At 31.7% G+C, this 20,179-nt stretch overlaps 2 protein-coding genes across 2 annotated transcripts in view; one reads left to right on the top strand and one right to left on the bottom strand.

Moving 5' to 3' along the window:
- Nucleotides 1–3,001, top strand: part of LOC145317714 (uncharacterized) — a 36,865-nt gene extending 33,864 nt beyond the window's left edge. The window contains exons 15-17 of the mRNA XM_080158936.1: nt 1,418–1,459; nt 1,850–1,892; nt 2,855–3,001. Coding sequence (XP_080015062.1) covers nt 1,418–1,459; nt 1,850–1,862 — 55 coding nt within the window. The 3' untranslated portion in view covers nt 1,863–1,892; nt 2,855–3,001. The remainder of the gene's footprint in view (nt 1–1,417; nt 1,460–1,849; nt 1,893–2,854) is intronic.
- Nucleotides 3,002–8,672: 5,671 nt separating this feature from the next.
- LOC145318366 (uncharacterized) lies at nt 8,673–19,709 on the bottom strand. Its single transcript, XM_080159663.1, has 7 exons — nt 19,600–19,709; nt 18,758–18,816; nt 17,847–17,958; nt 17,357–17,426; nt 15,109–15,239; nt 14,161–14,354; nt 8,673–9,244 (listed from the first exon to the last, which is right to left on the bottom strand). The coding sequence occupies exons 1-7, from the start codon at nt 19,640–19,642 to the stop codon at nt 9,182–9,184; spliced, it is 672 nt and encodes a 223-aa protein (XP_080015789.1). The 5' UTR covers nt 19,643–19,709; the 3' UTR covers nt 8,673–9,181.
- Between the last annotated feature and the right edge of the window lie 470 nt (nt 19,710–20,179).

Genomic DNA, 20,179 nt, shown 5'->3' with positions numbered 1-20,179 from the left:
GGAAATATTTGTTTTCAATTTACCTTCCTAATATGGACCTCATTTATCGTTCGTTTATCCAGTAGAAGGGGAGGGGTTGGGGTAAAGGGGTAGGATGAGGGTTATCGTTATCTTAGCCAGCTGTGAGCATCACTTTATCAGTGTACATGGAAATCTGGTGCAACATCCAGGTGATAATATATCGGTTTCTATCAACTTTTCAACCTAGAGAGTCAGCACTAAATTTTAAGAATAGAGGATGTTCATTAATATTTAATTTTCTATTGGTCAATTAAAACTTGCAAAATTTTGTAACAAAGCCTTTTAAAACAGAGAGGGAGAAGATATTGGGCTTTTTATTAAACTAGTCCCCAAAGTTTTATTATAACGTTTTCTTATTCGTTGACAACTTTTAAACAATTTTGGGGACTTTTATTGATATTTAATTGGTTGGTTCATTAAGCTGAGTGTCTAAAAGTTAAAACCACTGATTGTCATCTACAGAAGGGTTAATTTTGTACATCATCATTGGAGATGTACATCAATTTATCGGCCATTATCTTATCCCTTTATATCCTGATTTTAAACGATAAGCAAAGGCAACATTTAAATCCAAAAAAGAGAGAGAGACGGGGGGGACGGGGGGTTGATAGCTGGAGAGAGGGAGTATTTTTGCATTACGTCATAATAAAGATATTAGAAATAATCCATGCTACTTGTATGAAAGATTATTAGAACACAAACAGGCGCAACTCAATACACATTAAGGACTTTAGCAAAAAGGAATTACAATCATGGGTTGCATTCTGCATATTTATTCAAGTCGAGCATTATATTATTTCGTATTTGTTGGACACCCTGCACATCTCGATAGTAGCCCAAGTTTTGACAACAATATAAAGTTGTTGAAAACTAACAGATTTAAGCCAGAACATAGAAAGATAAATCCTTAGAGAATCGGCTTGGTACACACATATACAGATCTTTAGAATGTTTATTTATTGCATTATATTTAGATAGCTTTCCACGAATATAAAATGAAAAATTATAAGATTAAACCAATCTTGTTAGCCCTGCACTGGGGGTTCGATTAAACCATGTTATACAGCATGGCTAAAACTCGGTTTCAATCGTGCGGATATTTATCGGTTTCGAAGCCAAAACTTGAAATGGCATTTTATTAAAGTTGAAGTATACAAATTCAAGTTACTTAAAGTTAGGTATACCTTATGGAAAGTTGATGTAGGTGGATAGACATACCTAATCAGAAGAGAGAAGGAGCCTGTGCTGAATCTCAATTGGTCCTTTGAATATCAGTTAACAGCGTCGAGAATATAAACACAGCAAAAATGCTAAAAATGAGCATAAAGCTGTTTGCTAGCAGACGAAAAAGGCCTCATGTACAATATTGCTTCAAATTATTTCTTGATTTTTTTAGGGTGTACAGCAATGATGCAGAAGGACCGTTTTATATTCCAAAGTAAGTTTTTTTTTGCAAAAATTTAAGGAAATAAATCAATTTAAAAAAAAAATCATTGGTAATTTTTAAAATAGTTAGGTATTCCGTAAATTATATTAACGTTCTTATTGTATTTAAACAAAATTTTGAAAATATTTATTAATTTATTGCATCGTATTTTATATTGCTTACCGCAATTGTCGGTAATACGATGCAATACATGATTTTTCAGTAAGGCTGAGAACCGGTTCTAATCCAGCGGATATTAATCAGTTTTGAAGCCATACTTAAAAAATCAATTAGACATCTTTGTTTGCAAACAAACAAAAATACAATGACTAAACTAACCATAAGAGTTTTTATATTTGTGGGATATATAGATATTTAAAAATTAATGTTAATTATTTTTAGAATGAAAATATGATGATAATGATTTTATTTTCTACCTTAAAAGGTAAAGTATTTTTTAAACTTGATAGATTTTAGAGTAGCTGCTATATAATTCATACATTTTGTTCTGTCAGTCTGTTGGTGCTTGGTGTTTTTCATCCTTTAATAAATAGTAGGACTAGTAGAGAATCTTAAAAATTCCATCCCTACCTTGGCGGACGTAAAATCTTATTAGGATCTACTGCAGATCACGGTAAAATATTGCTGGTAACGAATATTGCCAAAAATCTATGAATTTTAAAGGCTGCTAGCTGCCAAACGGCTGAACGTACAGATCATGACTGCACACTGTTTTAAGCGGCATAATAAGGCCTACAAATAATCTAGAATAGCCATAAATCAATAATGCATAATTATCTCACAGTGCAGAGAAATGCGCGAAAAAGGCCTATTTTACGCGTTTTTTTTTCAGTAAAGCTTTCCTTCTTATACCGCTTAAAATGGTGTGCGGGTATGATCTGTACGTTTAGCCGTTTGGCAGCTAGCAGCCTTTAAAATTCATAGATTTTTGGCAATATTCGTTACCAGCAATATTTTACCGTGAACTGCAGTAGATCCTCTTATTATATTCTTATCTTTATGTAAAGATTCTCATCCCATATTATCGAAACATTATCGGTGTTCAATAGTAATGTTTTGTGAAAGCGCCACTTACTTGCTTTCAGACAAAAGCTTTGTTACAATTGCAATAGTTATTTATCTCATCGTATTATAGACAGCTTTTCGCGGATATCAAAATAAAAATATTATAAGATTAAAACCAGTTTTGTTATCCCTAAGGGGTCGAAGGTCCGGGCTACCAAAACTGGTATTATTAATATGATTTTTATTTCGTTTTTAATAGAAAATTGTCTGTAAAAAGTTGCTATACATGATATTTCAGTGTGGCTTAGGACCGGTTCTAATCCAGCGGATATTAATCGGTTTCGAAGCCATACTGGGCATAATCTTGCTTGTTTATTTCAGATTATTGCCATCACAAAAAGAAAATATTTAAATGATATTATGTTAAAAGTTCCAATTTAAAAACCTAATTAATTGTGGTTAAGCCTTTTATAAATCTATAATTATTTTGTAATTTAATATTATCTTTAAATAAATTATTTAAAAGGGTTTATTTATTAGATTATTATGTGATTTAGTTCAAAATTTAGATAGAACATAGGTGCGTGCACATGAATTTGCTAGAAAGGGAGAAAGAGTTCACCCATTGCAAATATTAAAGTGGTTTTCCTAAAGGTGCTTAGTTGAGAACAGAACTTCCAAATTGGTTTGGTTATAACTTTAGGTCGGGTTAGGTTAGGTTATATTGGTGCTGGGTAGCCCCACAGGGTTCGAGCACCACAGGTATTTGACAATAATGTGTTCTAGAAGGTTTTGCTGATAACTCTTGAAGTTATGAATTATTTCAGCTTTATCCTTTTTCATTGTGAAATCAGCATTTAGTTTAATACCATTGATCTAAAGGGATAAAACAATGGCCGATAAATAGATGTACATCCCTAATGATGCTCTACAAAATTATCCCTTGTGTTGATTACAAGTAGTGGTTGAAATGTTTGTACACTCAACGTAATGAACCAACCAATTAAAATTGAATAAAAATCCTCAAAGCTGTTTAGCCAACTAATAAGAAAACTTATTACGATAAAACTTTGGGGACTAGTGGAATAAACAGCCCATTGTCACCTACCTCTTTAGTTTAATGCCGATACCTAGTTTGTATATGCATTATCTTAATTACACTTCGACTTCACAGCTTTATATAGAAATTTATTTTACATATTTTCAGCTTATATACTAATGAGGAAAATTAAAACATTAACATGCAAAATTGAGTATATAAAGCTACGGTTTCCTTACTTTGTATTGAAATAATCTGAAAAATCCTCTAGTGGCTTATCTTCTTTACAACTAGGGTATTTTCCACATAAATATAATGATCAAATTTTGATACCATTTTGTTGCTTCGCTACTTATAGACATTAAGGTATATAAGTTGGAAAGAATTTTAATGTTAGAGGGAGATTTGAAATCTTCATCAAATTTTAAGGATTTTTTTTATAAAATTCGTTTTTTGTATAATTCTTTATCTAAATGCGGAAATACAATTTAAGTTAAATAATTTGGACATCTGTGATTGGTGGATTGAAAATTATCTGCGCTCTGATTGGAGAAGCTTAAGTGTCGCACATCATTCAACCAAATAGAGCGCAGGTTTCCAATCCAACCTATCCTATTGGTAAAAATTTATGAACTTAAATTGTATTTCCGCTTTTAGATAAAGAATTATACAAAAAATCCTTGAAATTTGATGCAGATTTCAAATATCTCTCTATCCTTCCAACTTATATATCCTAATGGACATACTTGTCCTTTCATACAAAATCATGATTTGATAGACAGATAATTTGACCATCCAACGCTTAATACTTTTGTTATCATACCATCCTTAAAGAAAGAGGATTTTTTTTCTGATTGACGTAATAACTATTCAGACTAACCTAAGGATTGGGTCTTGTTGTAGTACATAAACCAGTACAAAGCATATAAAATCTCTGCAATGATGACAAACATAATTTTCCCTTTGGGAACAGGAATAGATTTTATTTCAATGCCCCCCCCCCCCTTTTAGAAATTGCTTTATTTGGTCCAAATTGCAAAGTAAAAGGATTTTTTTTTTGGGGGGGGGGGGGGTAGCAAACTATATGTAATTTATAAAACTTAAAATTTGGGAATGAATTTTTATATCTTTAACTTTTAATTGTATGTTCTGGATTCTGAATTCGAACATGATCTAATCCTGTAGATTTCTACTATCTAATCCTTAATAATATCCTATAATAAAAAAATATTAAAGACAGATTAATAATTTTATATCAAACACGTAACAAGTCTAAAGAAAAATATAAATAATTATTATTGTAAACAAAGTAGGTATTATTCACGTATTTTTATAAATGGCTAAAGCTTGAAATATTGTTAATTTGTGAAATACCAAAAATAACACATATAACAATGGAGGGAGGGGACATTGGACTGTAAATAACACTGGTTCCCAAATTTTATTCCTTTTATCTTATTTGTTGACTACAAAAATTTGGTATATACTTTTATTTGATTTTGATTAAAGGCATTCTGTCAAATTAGTTTTATAATAAAGTTTGAGAACAGTCCCTTTCGTGACAACGCCTTTTAAGGGTCGTTTCTTCGTATTTTCACAGTAGATTTTCTCATAGTTCTAGCCAAAACCTGCGGGGCAATCACCTAACCTGACCTAAAATAATCTATCAAAAGCTAATGTGAAATGTGAAAGGGACTATACTATAAGTTTTATTGCTGCTTTTGCAATAAAAAAGTTGAACACCTTTTAATATAAGAACCTTTGTCTTTGGTCCACAGACAGAAGTATAGAAGCTTACGAGAGGTTGTTTACTTCTTATGAAGAGAAGGAAAGGATAGAGAGGATTATATCACAAATCTTCTAAATTAATCTGCACTCACAAATTTTTGTAGTCATTTATTCCAGGATTTTACAATATCACGTGAAAATAGAATAATAAATTTGTCTGGTAAATGATTCCTGATAAATAGATGTAGAATAAGGGTAAATTTGTCTTAAATTTAGGTTGATATTCCCCAGACATTCATTGTTCAGTTTGTTCATCCAGTAGAAAGAGATGGTATGGGATAAAGAGGGTGGATAAATGGGGGTCGTTATTTTAGCAAGCTACAAGTTTCACTTTATTAGAGTACATGTTAATCTGGTGTAAGATCCCAGTAATAATAAATCTTTTAGACTATTTCTATTTGGAAGCAGGGATATTAAAGCAGAAACATGAAAAGTTTGCCTCAAATAGGAAGGCTATTAAAATTCTAAATTCTGAGTTTTAAGCAGAAATTAACATTAAAATTTTGTAAATTAAAAGAGTATAATAATTTGTACTTAGTAATAGTATATCTATTAGTATTTTTATTAGTCCTTTTTCAGCTATGTTCTAAAAGTTTAAAAATACATATTTATAACTTTGTAGATTTCAAATTAAACCAATTCCGAGATTTATGATTAAAATGTCTGTGCCCTACTTTAATAAGTTCTAGTATATTTAATCCAGGTTATATCAATGAAAATTTCTGTTTTCTACTATGATAACTCTCATTATATTTAATCCAGGATATATAAATGAAAATTTCTGTTTTCTACTATGATAACTCTCATTATATTTAATCCAGGATATATAAATGAAAATTTCTGTTTTCTACTATGATAACTCTCATAATATTTAATCCAGGATATATAAATGAAAATTTCTGTTTTCTACTATGATAACTCTCATTATATTTAAACCAGGATATATCAATGAAAATTTCTGTTTTCTACTATGATAACTCTCATTATATTTAATCCAGGATATATAAATGAAAATTTCTGTTTTCTACTATGATAACTCTCATTATATTTAATCCAGGATATATAAATGAAAATTTCTGTTTTCTACTATGATAACTCTCATTATACTTAATCCAGGATATATAAATGAAAATTTCTGTTTTCTACTATGATAACTCTCATTATATTTAATCCAGGATATATAAATGAAAATTTCTGTTTTCTACTATGATAACTCTCATTATATTTAATCCAGGATATATCAATGAAAATTTCTGTTTTCTACTATGATAACTCTCATTATATTTAATCCAGGATATATAAATGAAAATTTCTGTTTTCTACTATGATAACTCTCATTATATTTAATCCAGGATATATCAATGAAAATTTCTGTTTTCTTCTATGATAACTCTCATTATACTTAATCCAGGATATGTAAATGAAAATTTCTGTTTTCTACTATGATAACTCTCATAATATTTAATCCAGGATATATCAATGAAAATTTCTGTTTTCTACTATGATAACTCTCATTATACTTAATCCAGGATATATCAATGAAAATTTCTGTTTTCTACTATGATAACTCTCATTATATTTAATCAAAAAACTACTGGGTGAATCAAACCTACCTACAGAAAAGGGTTGCAACTGTAGGAATCCACAAGATTGCCCCCTGGATGGAAAATGCCTTACAGAAAGTTTAGTTTACAAAGCCCTTGTCACAGATGAAACAAACCAAACTAAATACCAATATATAGGGCTGTCATCTGGACCTTTTAAAAACAGATACTACAAACACTTACACTCATTTAGACACAACAACAATGGTACCAAGCTTTCTGACTGCATTTCAAAGCTTAAAGAACAGAACAAGCCACACAGCCTAAAATGGTCAATAAAAGCCCTTGCAACGACTTACAACCAAAACTTCAAGAAATGCCAATTATGCCTGACAGAATGTGTTTCCATTGCCCATGCTTCAAAATCAACCACAACATCACTCAACATGAGAAATGAAGTCTTCAACCACTGCATACATCGTAAAAAGTACTTACTGGACCAAACTTAACCTTATATGGCCATATCATAGCAATTTTTTTATATATATCATGCATAATATTCATTACTACAAAGTACATATTGCCTTTTTATGTGTTAAATAAGAAATATTAGTCATAGTTTAAATGCTAAAATTTAAATACCTCACCTCTTTCCCTTTTTATTATGCAAAATTACCCCCCCCCCACTCGTTCCTTACCTCCACTGCAAGAAAAAAATCATCTTTTGTTTTTAATAAACAGTATAGAATTTATGCTCATTAAAGCATCATGTATTTTTATTTATCTAACTGAAGATTGTTCTTGACATGAAACACTGTGTATTGGACTTATCAAATAAAAATAACATGTTTAATTAAACTGTGTTGATCACTCTATATTATATTTAATCCAGGATATATCAATGAAAATTTCTGTTTTCCACTATGATAACTCTCATTATACTTAATCCAGGATATATCAATGAAAATTTCTGTTTTCTACTATGATAACTCTCATTATATTTAATCCAGGATATATAAATGAAAATTTCTGTTTTCTACTATGATAACTCTCATTATATTTAATCGCTTGTAGCAAGAAATATCTTCAACCTGCTGAATATATACATATAATAATAAAGAAAAAAACATAGTTTCTAATAAAAATTCTTAGATGTTAGAAGTTTTAGATATTTTGTTTTATTATGTTCAAATTTAGCTTCAAAACCGCTTAATATTCACTGGATTAGATTTCATAAAACAGACAAAATATCAAAAATCACTTTAACAATTATGACCGACTCTAGTTAAAAAGATTAAAAGTAAAAGCGTGCCCAGAAATTTTGGTTAGACGTTGGTAGATCCTTAAAAAATAATGTCTTCATTTTTTCGAGTCATGGCGTGTAGTGAGTCTTATAAAACTTTGGTAATCTTCATGTTTTACTCATGTTCGTTCATACATTTTAAAGAAAACTAATGGCTTCGCCCAAAGCCTATAAATATTTAAAAATGGAACTTTTTCTTTTAATTTTCTATGGATGCTTATGCTTAAAATTTTCAGAAAAGGTTTTTTATGTCAAATATAATTCATATATTCTTTATAAATATCAAGCGGCTGGTACCCTATTATATAGAGGCTTCATATTCGAAGTGGAAAAAATGACAGAAAAATAGCCTAAATACATACCGATAATTGAATCTTAATTTGATATAGCCTTAAACCATCTCAGAACCTATTTGAAGCTTGTAAAATGGGTAACTCAATCACTTCAGTAGTTACTTATATCTTAAGCTACAGACAAAAAGCCTTTCTACTTTATATAAAGAGATATACATACTTTTAAATGTCATTAATACAAACCTATTATAAATATATTTATAGTTTTGTAATTACAAATGAATAACATTTATTGCAACATACAAATTTGAACTGATTACGTATATTTTTTATTTATTTTTCCAGTATGGCTTCAAAACCGAATAATATCCGCTGAATTAGAACAGGTTTTGAGCCATACCAAAAAATTCGTATCGTATTATAGACAATTTTCTACGAATTGTAAAATGAAAACTAATAATATAAATCCTAGTTGTGTTAGCGCGGGCCTTCGGTACCTCGGGTCTAACAAAACTGGCTCTAATCTTTTTTCTTTTTATATCCTTGGAAAGCTGTCTATAATACAATACATTAAATAACTATTATCACATTTGTTATAAATGATTAAGATAAATAAAGCATGAAATTTAATTACTGATGATTTTCTATTCTTATAACGTTGCATTCATATTGAAGGCTGAGTTACTTGATTTTCCATCCCTAGATTGACAATTTCTTCCCTCCTCTCAGGGATAGTTTGAGTTACACATCAGGAAAGTAGACTACTCCATCGTCGGAGGGATAAATATTTCCATTCAGGATCATCTAAAACAATATCTATTTATTGCATCGTATTATAAACAGCTTTCCGCGAATATTAAAATGAAAAATTTTAAAATTAAAACCCGAGGGGCCGAAACCCCAGGCGAACAAAACAGTAATTGATTTCATCATTTTGGTTTTAATATTCGTAGAAAATTGTCTGTAATATGATGCTATACATAATTTCCATATAATGATTATATGATTTTTGAAAGCAAAGCGGATTCGGTCAAGCAATTATTGAAATCTTACGATTTACAGACAAATAAAAAACGTTCTATTTGTTTTATAGATTGAGCTTCGAAGCAATTTTGACTATTTGTCTAAACTCAGGGATAAGGGATGGGAAACGTAGGAAAATATTATTTCAGGCCTATTTCAAGCCTAGGCCTAATAAACCAGTTTTGGGATGGCGCAGTGGTTCGTTATAAACGCTAATGAAAAAGCTGTGTGTGTGTGTGTGTAGATAAAGTATAGAATCAAATTCAGGTAGCTAGTTTAAAGTAAAAAACATAACTTTTTATAAACCTATATATTAATGGCTTTTGTTAAAATGACGTTTTTTCTCTCCCAAAATTTTTTTATCTTTTATTTTGGTAATTTGAACTGTCAGAAAGCTATTGTTGGGTTTCCCTCAGACAGATTTTAGTTTGTATTATTTGCATTTTTATTAATGAGTAAAAATTTTATTTGAAAATTTCATTGCTAATTAAAATTCAAAATAAATAAATTAATATGCACTTGGGTAACATTCTATCAAGTTCTTTGGATACTACTGTGTAGTGATAGATTTGTTAAGGGTTAAGGTGTTGTATCAATTCCGTATTAAATTTTTAAAATTTAAAATACAACATCTAATTTATAAACTACCAAATGAAAATTTGTAGCTACCTTCTTTCCAAAAAATAATCCCGTTATTTTTGTTTTTTTCTATATGGCCCTTTTTTAATGTTTAACTCTAAGCAGATTTAATAATTAAGCTAATGTGATCTAACACCATTTATATTAATTTTTTAGTAGCAGACGAAATCATTATTTTTTCTAGAATTGTCTGCTTCTAAAATTTCCGCCAATTGGTGATTGGTTGTTAAAAACAGGCCGATTCTTATTGGTTTAGAGCGATAGTGGATCTTGGACAAAGTAGCTTCGGACAAAGTAGCTTCGGACAAAGTAGCTTTGGACAAAGTAGCTTCAGGATAAAGTAGCTTCCGGACAAAGTAGCTTCCGGACATTTACATAAGAAAAGTAGCTTCTAATAGTAATAAAGGTTATGGCCGCAGCGCTTGGCCCCCTTGCCTATAACCTAACCTAACCTAACCTATGTATGAATGTTTAATGTACATTAACTTCTAATTTTATTGAAAGCAAACAAAACTTTTAACAATTTATATTTATAAACTGATCAAATTACAATTACAACTACAATTGTAGTTAACTATTTAATTTCTTTTCTTCCATTAAACATCGCCGCGCATGCCATACATGAACTCCTTGATGTTAGCCTTCTTGTATTTGGTCAGAGCGAGCCGCAAGTTTTCATATCTTGCCGATATCCTGTTCTTCCGTCCAGGATTGTGGATGGTGGACTTGCCCACCACCTCCTCCTGAAACTTAGTCCTAGCTAGGGCATCCTCGGCCGTGAACCCACAAATTATGCGTAGAACATTGTGGTTTGTTCTATGAGAACTGTTAAAACGTGCATTCCAACTTTCAACTGAGTTATTGGTGGTTGGTTCTTGGTTAATAATCCTAGTGTAGATGTTCCACATCGTAACAGGGAACCTTGGATTCTTGCGGACACCCAACCTGTTCTTTTGGCTAATGTAGGTGGATTCTACATAAAACAGATAGTTGTCCACCTCTGTTACCTCGTCAAAATGTTGCTCAAAGTATTCCAGTACAATCTCTGTCCAGGCATAGCCAACATCTTCTGGAGGAACCAAGACCAAGGTATAGATCAAATCTAAGCCAACCTGAAAGTTTTCATCATCATTGAATAGCTGGACACATCCTTTATCCTGGACATTGGAGTATACGCTTTTTTTCCAATGAAAAAAACATCCATAAATGCCTGCGTCTGGAAATGTGTTTCTTATGGACTTTATAACACTGGCTTCAAAGTCAATGCCTATGGCTGTTAGCTTGGGGTTGGTGACATCAGCCAACACCTTTAAAGCATGGTCGTATGTTGTAGATAACTTGTCAGGCAGAAGCATGAATGCTGCAGGATATACTTTCTCACCAGGATCTCCACCTGAGCCAAAGATGACATAAATCTGAGAAAACATATTTTTTTCTTGGCTGCATATCCAGTGAATCTTTGTTCCCTTTACTTGCTTATGCCTGTAGGTAAACTTATGGCCGTCTTGGAGAAGCTCAGTCTTCATCTGAGAGAGCACAAATTTAGCCAAGCTTCCCTCCATTTTAAAGGTGTGAAGATGACTAATTGTTATTAATCATAAAATTCGATTATTTTACAAAAAGTGGATCGTGGATTTTACTAAAAATGGTTCGGCGATTTTTTTTATAATTTTTAATTCGTTTTAACATTTTTAAAAATTTTTACAATTTTCTGTCAGCCTTTCTGTCATCTGTGTCTGTCATTTTGTCTGTCTTTTTGTCTGTCTTTATGCCTTTCTTTATGTCTCTCTTTCTGTGTAGACATTTTCCTATTTTTCTTAGGAAGCTACTTTTCTTAAGTAAATGCCGGAAGCTACTTTGTCCGGAAGCTACTTTGTCCTGAAGCTACTTTGTCCGAAGCTACTTTGTCCGAAGCTACTTTGTCCAAGATCCGCGATAGCTACTTGGGAACGTCCGCCAGTTTGATAGGAATTTGTAATAGTTGCAATATCCCTTTAGAATCTAGGCCGGGACCTAATTAATGGCCAGGTTTCCTATCCCTTATCCCTGGTCTGAACTAAACCGGTGATATGTTCTTCTTTTAAGAAATTTTATCTAGTCCTACATTGCATTGTAATGGATTTATTATTACTTGGATCTTACACCAGATTATCATCTACTCTAATTTTATCAGGTGAAACTTATAGCTGGCTAAAATAACGACCCCCCATACACACCACACAACCTTTTTTACTGGATGAACGAACTGACCAATGAATGATGTTCATGTTAGCAATTGATAATTTGGTCATCTCTCTCTCCACCCTTCTTTAGATGCATTCAACTCTTCTTTTTATTTCAATTTACAGAAAATTTTATTTAAAATTTTGTATTTTTCCTTTTTATAAAATTGGAAAGAATACATAATTTAAGTGTATTAAATTTTTCTTTGAATTATAGAATTGTGTGTGGTAAGGTTTCTACTCAAAATTATTAAATTTCCAAGAACTCATTATTATCTAGATGTGTATATGTATATTTTTATCTCATGTTTTTCTCATAAATCATGTACATTTAAAAAAACAAGAATGACAACATCCTTAAAAAGTGAAGCTCTGAAACGGTATGACAGACGAACATTAACTCTTATGAAGTGTCAGAACTGAATTTACAAAATAAAAACATAAATGTTTTGACAAAATTATACGTATATTTGTTGCAAAAATTCTTAAATATAGAATTCTGTTTAAGGACATACTGACATTTTGGACTTGATTATAGAAAAGATTTGGATGATTATATCACATAAAAAATGTTGTTGAAAAAGTTAAAAATCAACATGTTTAAAATAGACGTAACGATTATAGAGCTGCTACGCTTTCTAAAGCGTACCTAACTACTGCAGGAATCATCATGCAAAGTTTGAAATCGATAAGACAATTCTAACTTGCCTAATTTAACGCAAAAAGCAATGCGGACGTACGGACCGACCATAATTATAAAAAAGCTTCGCTTTTAAAAATTAAAAAGCGAAGTTTATCTACAAGTCACCAAATCAAGTATGTAAGTTGCACAAAATCATTCGTTTAAAGCAAAATTTTAGTTTTAAAAGGTAATATTTATTAGCCAAAAATGTACAAAAACCTTTATAACAAAAAAATGGGTTTTTCTTAACGCTGATTTTTTGGTTGGTCTTTAAAAAGGTAATTACTTATGGAACATACATGTTATAATGAAAAGGAAATTTATTTTGCTTCGCCTGTCTGAGTTTAATAAAAACTCATCTACCATCTTAATTACCTTTTAATGGTAGAAAGTTCTGTCTGTTGACAATCTAATACGTTTTAAAGTTACATGTAATATTTACAAGAGTCGCCGTCCCCCTAGCTTTAGTGAAGGGATAACTTCTCCAGTTCGGCCGGGTTAAAAAGATATTTTACTTTGACCAAAAAAAGCATACCTATTTTGAATAGCGAACCTTTTCTAAAATTAGGGTCGGGACATCCGTCCGTACGTCAGGAACGGATAGCTTTTTTCATTAATATAGACATGTTAGAATTGTCCTATCGATTTCAAACTCTGCATGGTGATTTCTGCAGTAGTTTGGTACGATTTAGAAAGCGTAGCAACTCTATAATCATTACCAGAATGTCCGTACGTCCATTTTAAACATGTTAATTTTTTTACTTTTTTAACAACAAATTTTTTTGTGAGCTAATTATCCTATTGATCTGATTTTTGGTATATTGATTCCTGGGACAACAAAGTACAATGTTATAAGCGAAGCAAATCTATTATCAAGTCCTAAAAAAATAAGTATGTCCATAAACATTATCCTGTATCAAGCAGTTTTTCAACAAATTTACTTAAAATTTTGCTAGGACTCTTATTCATTTATATTCTGATTATTAAGTTCTGACACTGTACAAGTGTTAATATCCGTTTGTCCTACCGTTTCAGAGCTTCGCTTTTATAGGTGTTGTTATCCTTGTTATTATAAACTAGGGATTACGCCCCTATCTAATTAGATGATACATTAGATACAAATCTTTTCAATAAAAAGGTTTTTTGAAATTTACCTTATTTGTATTATTTGTGTTTCTGTAGACAAGCCCTTGTGACGCCTCTGTGCTGAAGATCCTGGTCTCCTGGAACCCCTGGTTCACCTGGGCTGCTCCAGAGTGTCCAGCTGGAGACCAAGCCTCTGTACCACGTGACCGTCCTCCGCCAACACCTCCGATAGTCATGGCTATGTCTTGGTCCTCATCTTTGCCTACAAATCATCAACTATTATATTTTTCAGGAAAGATATTTTCTCCAGAGAATTTGAATGTTTTTGAGAATTGTTCAAAAAAAATTGCAATTTTCTACCCCACTAATAATCGTTAAGAGGCAGAAAGAGAGAGAGAGAGAAAGGACAATGGGCTATTTATTACACTAGTCCCTAAAGTTTTATGATAACATCTTTGTGGACTAGGTGAATTTTGATTTGTTGCTTCATTAAGTTGAGTTTTCAAACGTTTTAACCACAGAAGGTGTAATTTTGTGTATCATCATTGGGGATGTACATCATTTTATCGTCCATTGTCTCATCCCTTTAGAGCCCTTGTTAATAGGAGTGTTGATTTATCTCATGAATGAAAAGAATTTATGCTTACTACTATAATAGTCTAAAAATCTATAGACTAAACTACTTTTTACTAGGGTTGGGCCGGATACCAGATATATGGCTGATTTCTAATTCCGGATATCTGGCTAATTTCTAATTCCGGATAACCGGTAACCGGCTGGATATCTGGCCAACGTTAGATACCCGGCAAATTACCGGATATCAGTTGGATATTCGGTATCCGGATACTTTCAATATCCGGTATCCGGCCGGATATTGAAAATGGCCAGATCTCCGGCCAAACCGGATATCCGGCCCAACCCTACTTTTTACACATGTTGAATATTGAATGCATTGTTACTATATGTTTATTGTTTAGTTTATCTGTCAAGGACGTAATCATTCTTGTTCGACATACCTTTTTCCCCCTGATAGCCCTGTCTGGCCATGAGCATGAACAAACTCCTCACACAGATCCAGATGTACACGTAGAAAAGGCCCAGCAGAAAACGAAGGAGAAAATTCAGGTAGAATTTTACGTGTGAAGTTCTAAATATATTAATAGTTATTTATCGCATTGTATCATAGTCAGCTTTCCGCATTAAAATAAAATAAAAAAATGTAAGACCAAAGCCAATTTTTTTAGCCACGAGGAACTGATGACAAGGGCTAAGAAAACTGGTATTAATTTTATGATTTTATTTTAATATTCGTGGAAAGTTGTCTACAATACGACATGCTTTTTCAGGTTCTAATCCTTAATATTAATCAGTTTTGTTATATAGTATACTAGCTGCTGCGCCCCTAGCCTCTAGGGGCTTTGTATTTCAATGGGTAGAAAATAGCAGAATAGTCTAAAACCATCCTTAGACTTAAATTGAAAATAAAAAAAGATGCCTCAAACCATCCTGTATCTATATGAAGGTTCTCTACAATGGGGAACCTAATCCATTCAGCGGTTAGCGAGATCCATTGTTACAGACAAAAAAAGCTTACTACTTTATATAATTCTAGCGGCTGCTCCCCTAGCATCTAGGAGCTCTAAATTCGAAAGGATATGGAAGGGCAGAAAAATAGGTTAAAACCATACAAAGACTTAGTTATAAAAATAAAAAAATAGCCTACAACCATCTCAGGTCCTATACGAAACTTTCCTCTAAAGTAGAACCATATCGGTTCAGTGGTTAGCGAGATCCTTCGCTACAGACAAAAAAAGGTTAGTACTTTATATAATAGGATATTTTAGAAATGTATATTTTACATTATTAAATCAGGTTAGGTCTGATTTCTGCAGGGGTAGAACTTTTAATAAAAGCAAGAAACCCAAGGAAAATAGTAGAACTTATATATGTGACGTCATGTAATATAAATTGTATAATTTCCATTTATCAAATCAGGTTAGGTCTGTTACAGAGATATTACTGAACCTTAACCCGTACAGTCAGCTAATTTCATATTTAGGATAAAAAAGGACAACATAGAACTCGAAATAAGATTAGTTATTTATCGCATTGCATTGTAGACAACTTACCGCGGATATTAAAATGAAAAATTATAAGATGAAAAACAGTTTTGTTAGCCCCGAGGGACCGATGACCAGGGCCAACAAAACTGGTATTAATTTTATGATTTTTATTTAATATTTGTGGAAAATGGTCTGTAATACGATGCTATACATAATTTTTCAGTTTGGCTGAGAACCGGTTCAAATCAAGCTAATATTAATCAGTTTAAAGAAATACTGGAAAAGTCTTAAAAGATAGATATTAAGTTATAGATTTGATGATCTGGAAAATTTTAAATTGGATTTCTAAATTTGAATTTGATGGTTCGAGTTAAAATTTGCTGATTGTTGACTTTCCCTCGTCAGAAGTGAGCTGTATTAAAAGATTATTAAAAGGAAACTTCATGTTCATTTTTTTATGTGAAAAATCAACAAATCATAAAGCCCAACAAGTGATAAATGAAATATAGAAATGCTTTGCTTTTACAACTAAATTTTAAAAGATAAAAACACTATTTTAGACTTTGAATCATACTGGTACCCAAGGTTTTAAAACGTTCTCTTATTTATAGGATAAAAACTTTGGGTACTTTTTCAAAACGTTAATTTATTAGTAAAAACTATTCTACCATTAATTTGATTTACAGAAGGGGAAATTTAGTTTATCATACTTGGAAGTGTAAATCGATTAATTTATCCTCTATTGTCTTATCGCTTAAAATCACTGGTAACTGTACAATTAAGATTAGTAAAATTTAAAAAAATTAATGTTAAATGAGAGTCGTTTTATGGTAAAAATGCCATAAGATTTTTGTTAAAGCGAAGCTTTTCTATAATTAGGATCGGTCCATCCGTCCGTACGTCTATTCGTAACGGATAATTTAGACATGTTAGAATTGTCCTATTAATTTAAAACTTTGCATGATGATTTCCTAAAATAGTTAGGTAACAAATCTATGTTCGTTATTAAGATGTCCGTACGTCCATTTTAAACATGTTGATTTTTAACCTTCTTTGACAAAATTTTTATGTGCTATAATTTCAAAGCTATGCTTTTATTGATATTGTCGCCCTTGTTCTTTTTATATTGAAAGAGCAAAGACGTGGAATTGAACAGTTTGATAATGTGACAAAGTTTGGGGAAGTGATGGCACAAAAATACCTGGAACTGTCCAAATTAAGAATATGATCTACAATATCCTGGAATCCAGTTCCAGAAGCTCCTCCATCCTGGTGGTTCAAATCCTTTAAATGTCTGTTTGTATCAAATACCGAGTTTCTAAAAAGAGGATAGTAATTTATCGCATTCTATTATAGACAGTTTTCCGGTGATATTAAAATAAAAAAAAATTGAAGATTAAAACCAGTTTTGTTAGCCACAAAGGTATTAATAGTAAGATTTTTATTTTAATATTTGTGGAAAATTGTTTGTAATACGAGGCAATAGAATTATGTAACTTGCTTGTTAACCTTTCTTATAAATTTTCCGTAAAAGGAATATTTAATTTAAGTGAAGGGGGTGGGGTAGTCGACCCTACACTTTTTATTTTAGTTTTATATTTCATTCGCTACAAACACACCCACACAGACAGACACAAAGACATCCTTTTACATATAAAGATTTTAAGATTAAAAATTAAAGATTTGTTCCTTATGTAATGTGTCGACAAGGAAGAGAACTAGCATACCCAGGGGAGGCAAGATCAGGCTGATTATAATATTCGCCATGAATATCAGCAACCAGCCTAGCAAAAGTAGGCGCAACTGAAAAGAAATTAAAAATTGTAAGTTAGTAGTTAAGAAAGTTAGTTTCTTTTTTAATAGCAAAACTATTTTCTCGGATGCTATTGTTTTTAGGCAAAGATACCTCTTACCAAAGAGAACCCAGGATGCTGTGAGTATTGGTGCAAAAATTTTTAATTGATTTGACGGGGCTGATTATTTACGTCACAAGTGAGGGGAAAGAAAAGGGAAGGAGGAAAGAAACCCCCTAGAAAAGAGATGGGGGTATGACGTCACACGCCAAAACAATTTGAAATTTGTCCCCATTTTTTGCACCAATACTCACAGCATCAGCACCCAGTATACAATTTACTTTGACCGTCAGTGTGTCGGTACAAAAGACATTTATAAATATTAATAGAAGAGGTTAACTCACAAACAAAATATGAATTTTACATATTTAATCAGACATTACAAATTGTTTCGTGCATGTTTGCACTCTTCAGATGTCAATGTAAAACTAAAGTTTGAAATAAAATTTAATTTTAAAGGATTTTTATAAATATTTTGGAAGATTTTTGGTACATAATATTTTTTAAAAAATACCCATAGATAACAGCACCATATATAAATATTAATATGTATCTAAAGTTTAAGTAGTTTTCTATTTTTTATCTCATTCTTTTTCTCCTATTATTTCTTATATGAACACTGAAAATCTGCGCTATAAATCACATATAAATCGTTGGTCCATCCATATATTTTTTTGTGCTTTGCTACACATAGATAATGTTATCCTTGTTAATTTTTTAGGTTTATTAATAAATTTTGAAATACTGACCCCATTTTTTGCTCCTATGGCCAAGGCAATATCCGCTGCTACTAAAAGAACTCCAAAACCTATAATCAAGATAATTAGTTTATATTAAGCATAGGATTAGCTTCACTTGTTCTTATATTGCTAACAATTCCTCTCTCATTTTGATTTTCTAACTTAAACTTTGAGGGCATGTGCGTTTTAATTTCATATTTCATTTTACAACAATATTAAAGCTTCTTTTATGGTAGGTAAGGTTTATGACTATTTTGGGAAATGTACCTTCACAATCACAAGTAAAACTAACCACAGAAAAAACCTTAAAATTTTTAAACAAAATTTTCGTTTGAAAACTAAAATTGAAAATGGAGGGTCGACTTTTCCTCACGCCTTCTCTTCTCTAGGGTCGCATTCGCTAATTCAAGGTAAAATAAATTGAATTAAAAGTGCAAGACTACTTTTCATGAAATTTAAACTCGGGTCTAACAACCAAAGATAATTAAGGCGAGCTAATTTTCTTTTTTTCTGTCCAAACACCCATGTTATTAGATTAAGTAACCCTAAACAGACAACCAAACCTTTGATTGCACCCTCTTTGTCTGTATGTCAAAACATTGAGTTGCACCAATTTTTATATTATTACTTGGATGTTACACCAGATTTTTATGTTCTCTAAAAAAGTGAAACTCGCAGCAGGCTAAAATAACCATACCTACATGCACCCCCTTTACCCTACCCCCTCCCCTACTACTAGATTGATAAATAACCAATAAATGAGTTCCATGTTGGCATCTAAATTGACGACAAATTTCCCCTGTCATAATATCCACATATATTCTACATCTATTGTTAAAATGGTAACCAACCTGCAATAACCGGAATAGTTGTGGACATAGTGAATGCAATCATGCCAAGATTAATAAAAACATCAAAGATGGCGAATATGAACAGACCATGCTCGAGGCTCTGGAGGCCGAAGATGATTAAAGTCCCTCTCCACAGATTATGACGTCATATGATAGAATAACCAATAAGAGGCCAGTAAACACTGTAATTGACCAATGGTAAAATTTATGTTGGCCTCTCATTGGTTATTCTATCGTATGACGTCATAATCTGTGGAGGGACTTTAATCATTTTCCTGGAGGCCACAACAACAGGTCAATGGAAGACAACAACACATTCTTAGCTTTTATCCAAGATCTGAAGGGATAAGACAATGGCCGATAAATTAATGTACATCTCCAATAATGCAACGCAAAATTACTCATTTTATAGATTACAATTGTTTAAGCACTCAACATAATTAACAAATAAATCAAAATTAGATAAAAGTCCTAAAGGTTATTAAGCCAACGAATAAGAAAATATTATTGTAAGACTTTGGGGACTATTGTAATAAACAGCCAAATGTCCTCTCTCTCCCTTGGTTTAATATCTGTCTTC

This window comes from Acartia tonsa, chromosome 4 (genome assembly GCF_053477335.1).
Source record: "Acartia tonsa isolate MP-2025a chromosome 4, ASM5347733v1, whole genome shotgun sequence".
Lineage (NCBI taxonomy): Eukaryota > Metazoa > Arthropoda > Copepoda > Calanoida > Acartiidae > Acartia > Acartia tonsa.
This window is presented reverse-complemented; position numbering and strand designations above follow the sequence as displayed.

Bases quoted from the DNA above. Each gene is read 5' to 3' on its own strand.
- LOC145318366 (XM_080159663.1), bottom strand. From the start codon at position 19,642: ATGATTGCATTCACTATGTCCACAACTATTCCGGTTATTGCAG. The intron at 17,959-18,757 runs GTCAGTATTTCA...ATTTCTTTTCAG, and splicing joins CCATAGGAGCAAAAAATGGG to TTGCGCCTACTTTTGCTAGG. The intron at 9,245-14,160 runs GTAAATTTCAAA...ATATTGTTTTAG, and splicing joins ACACAAATAATACAAATAAG to ATGATCCTGAATGGAAATAT.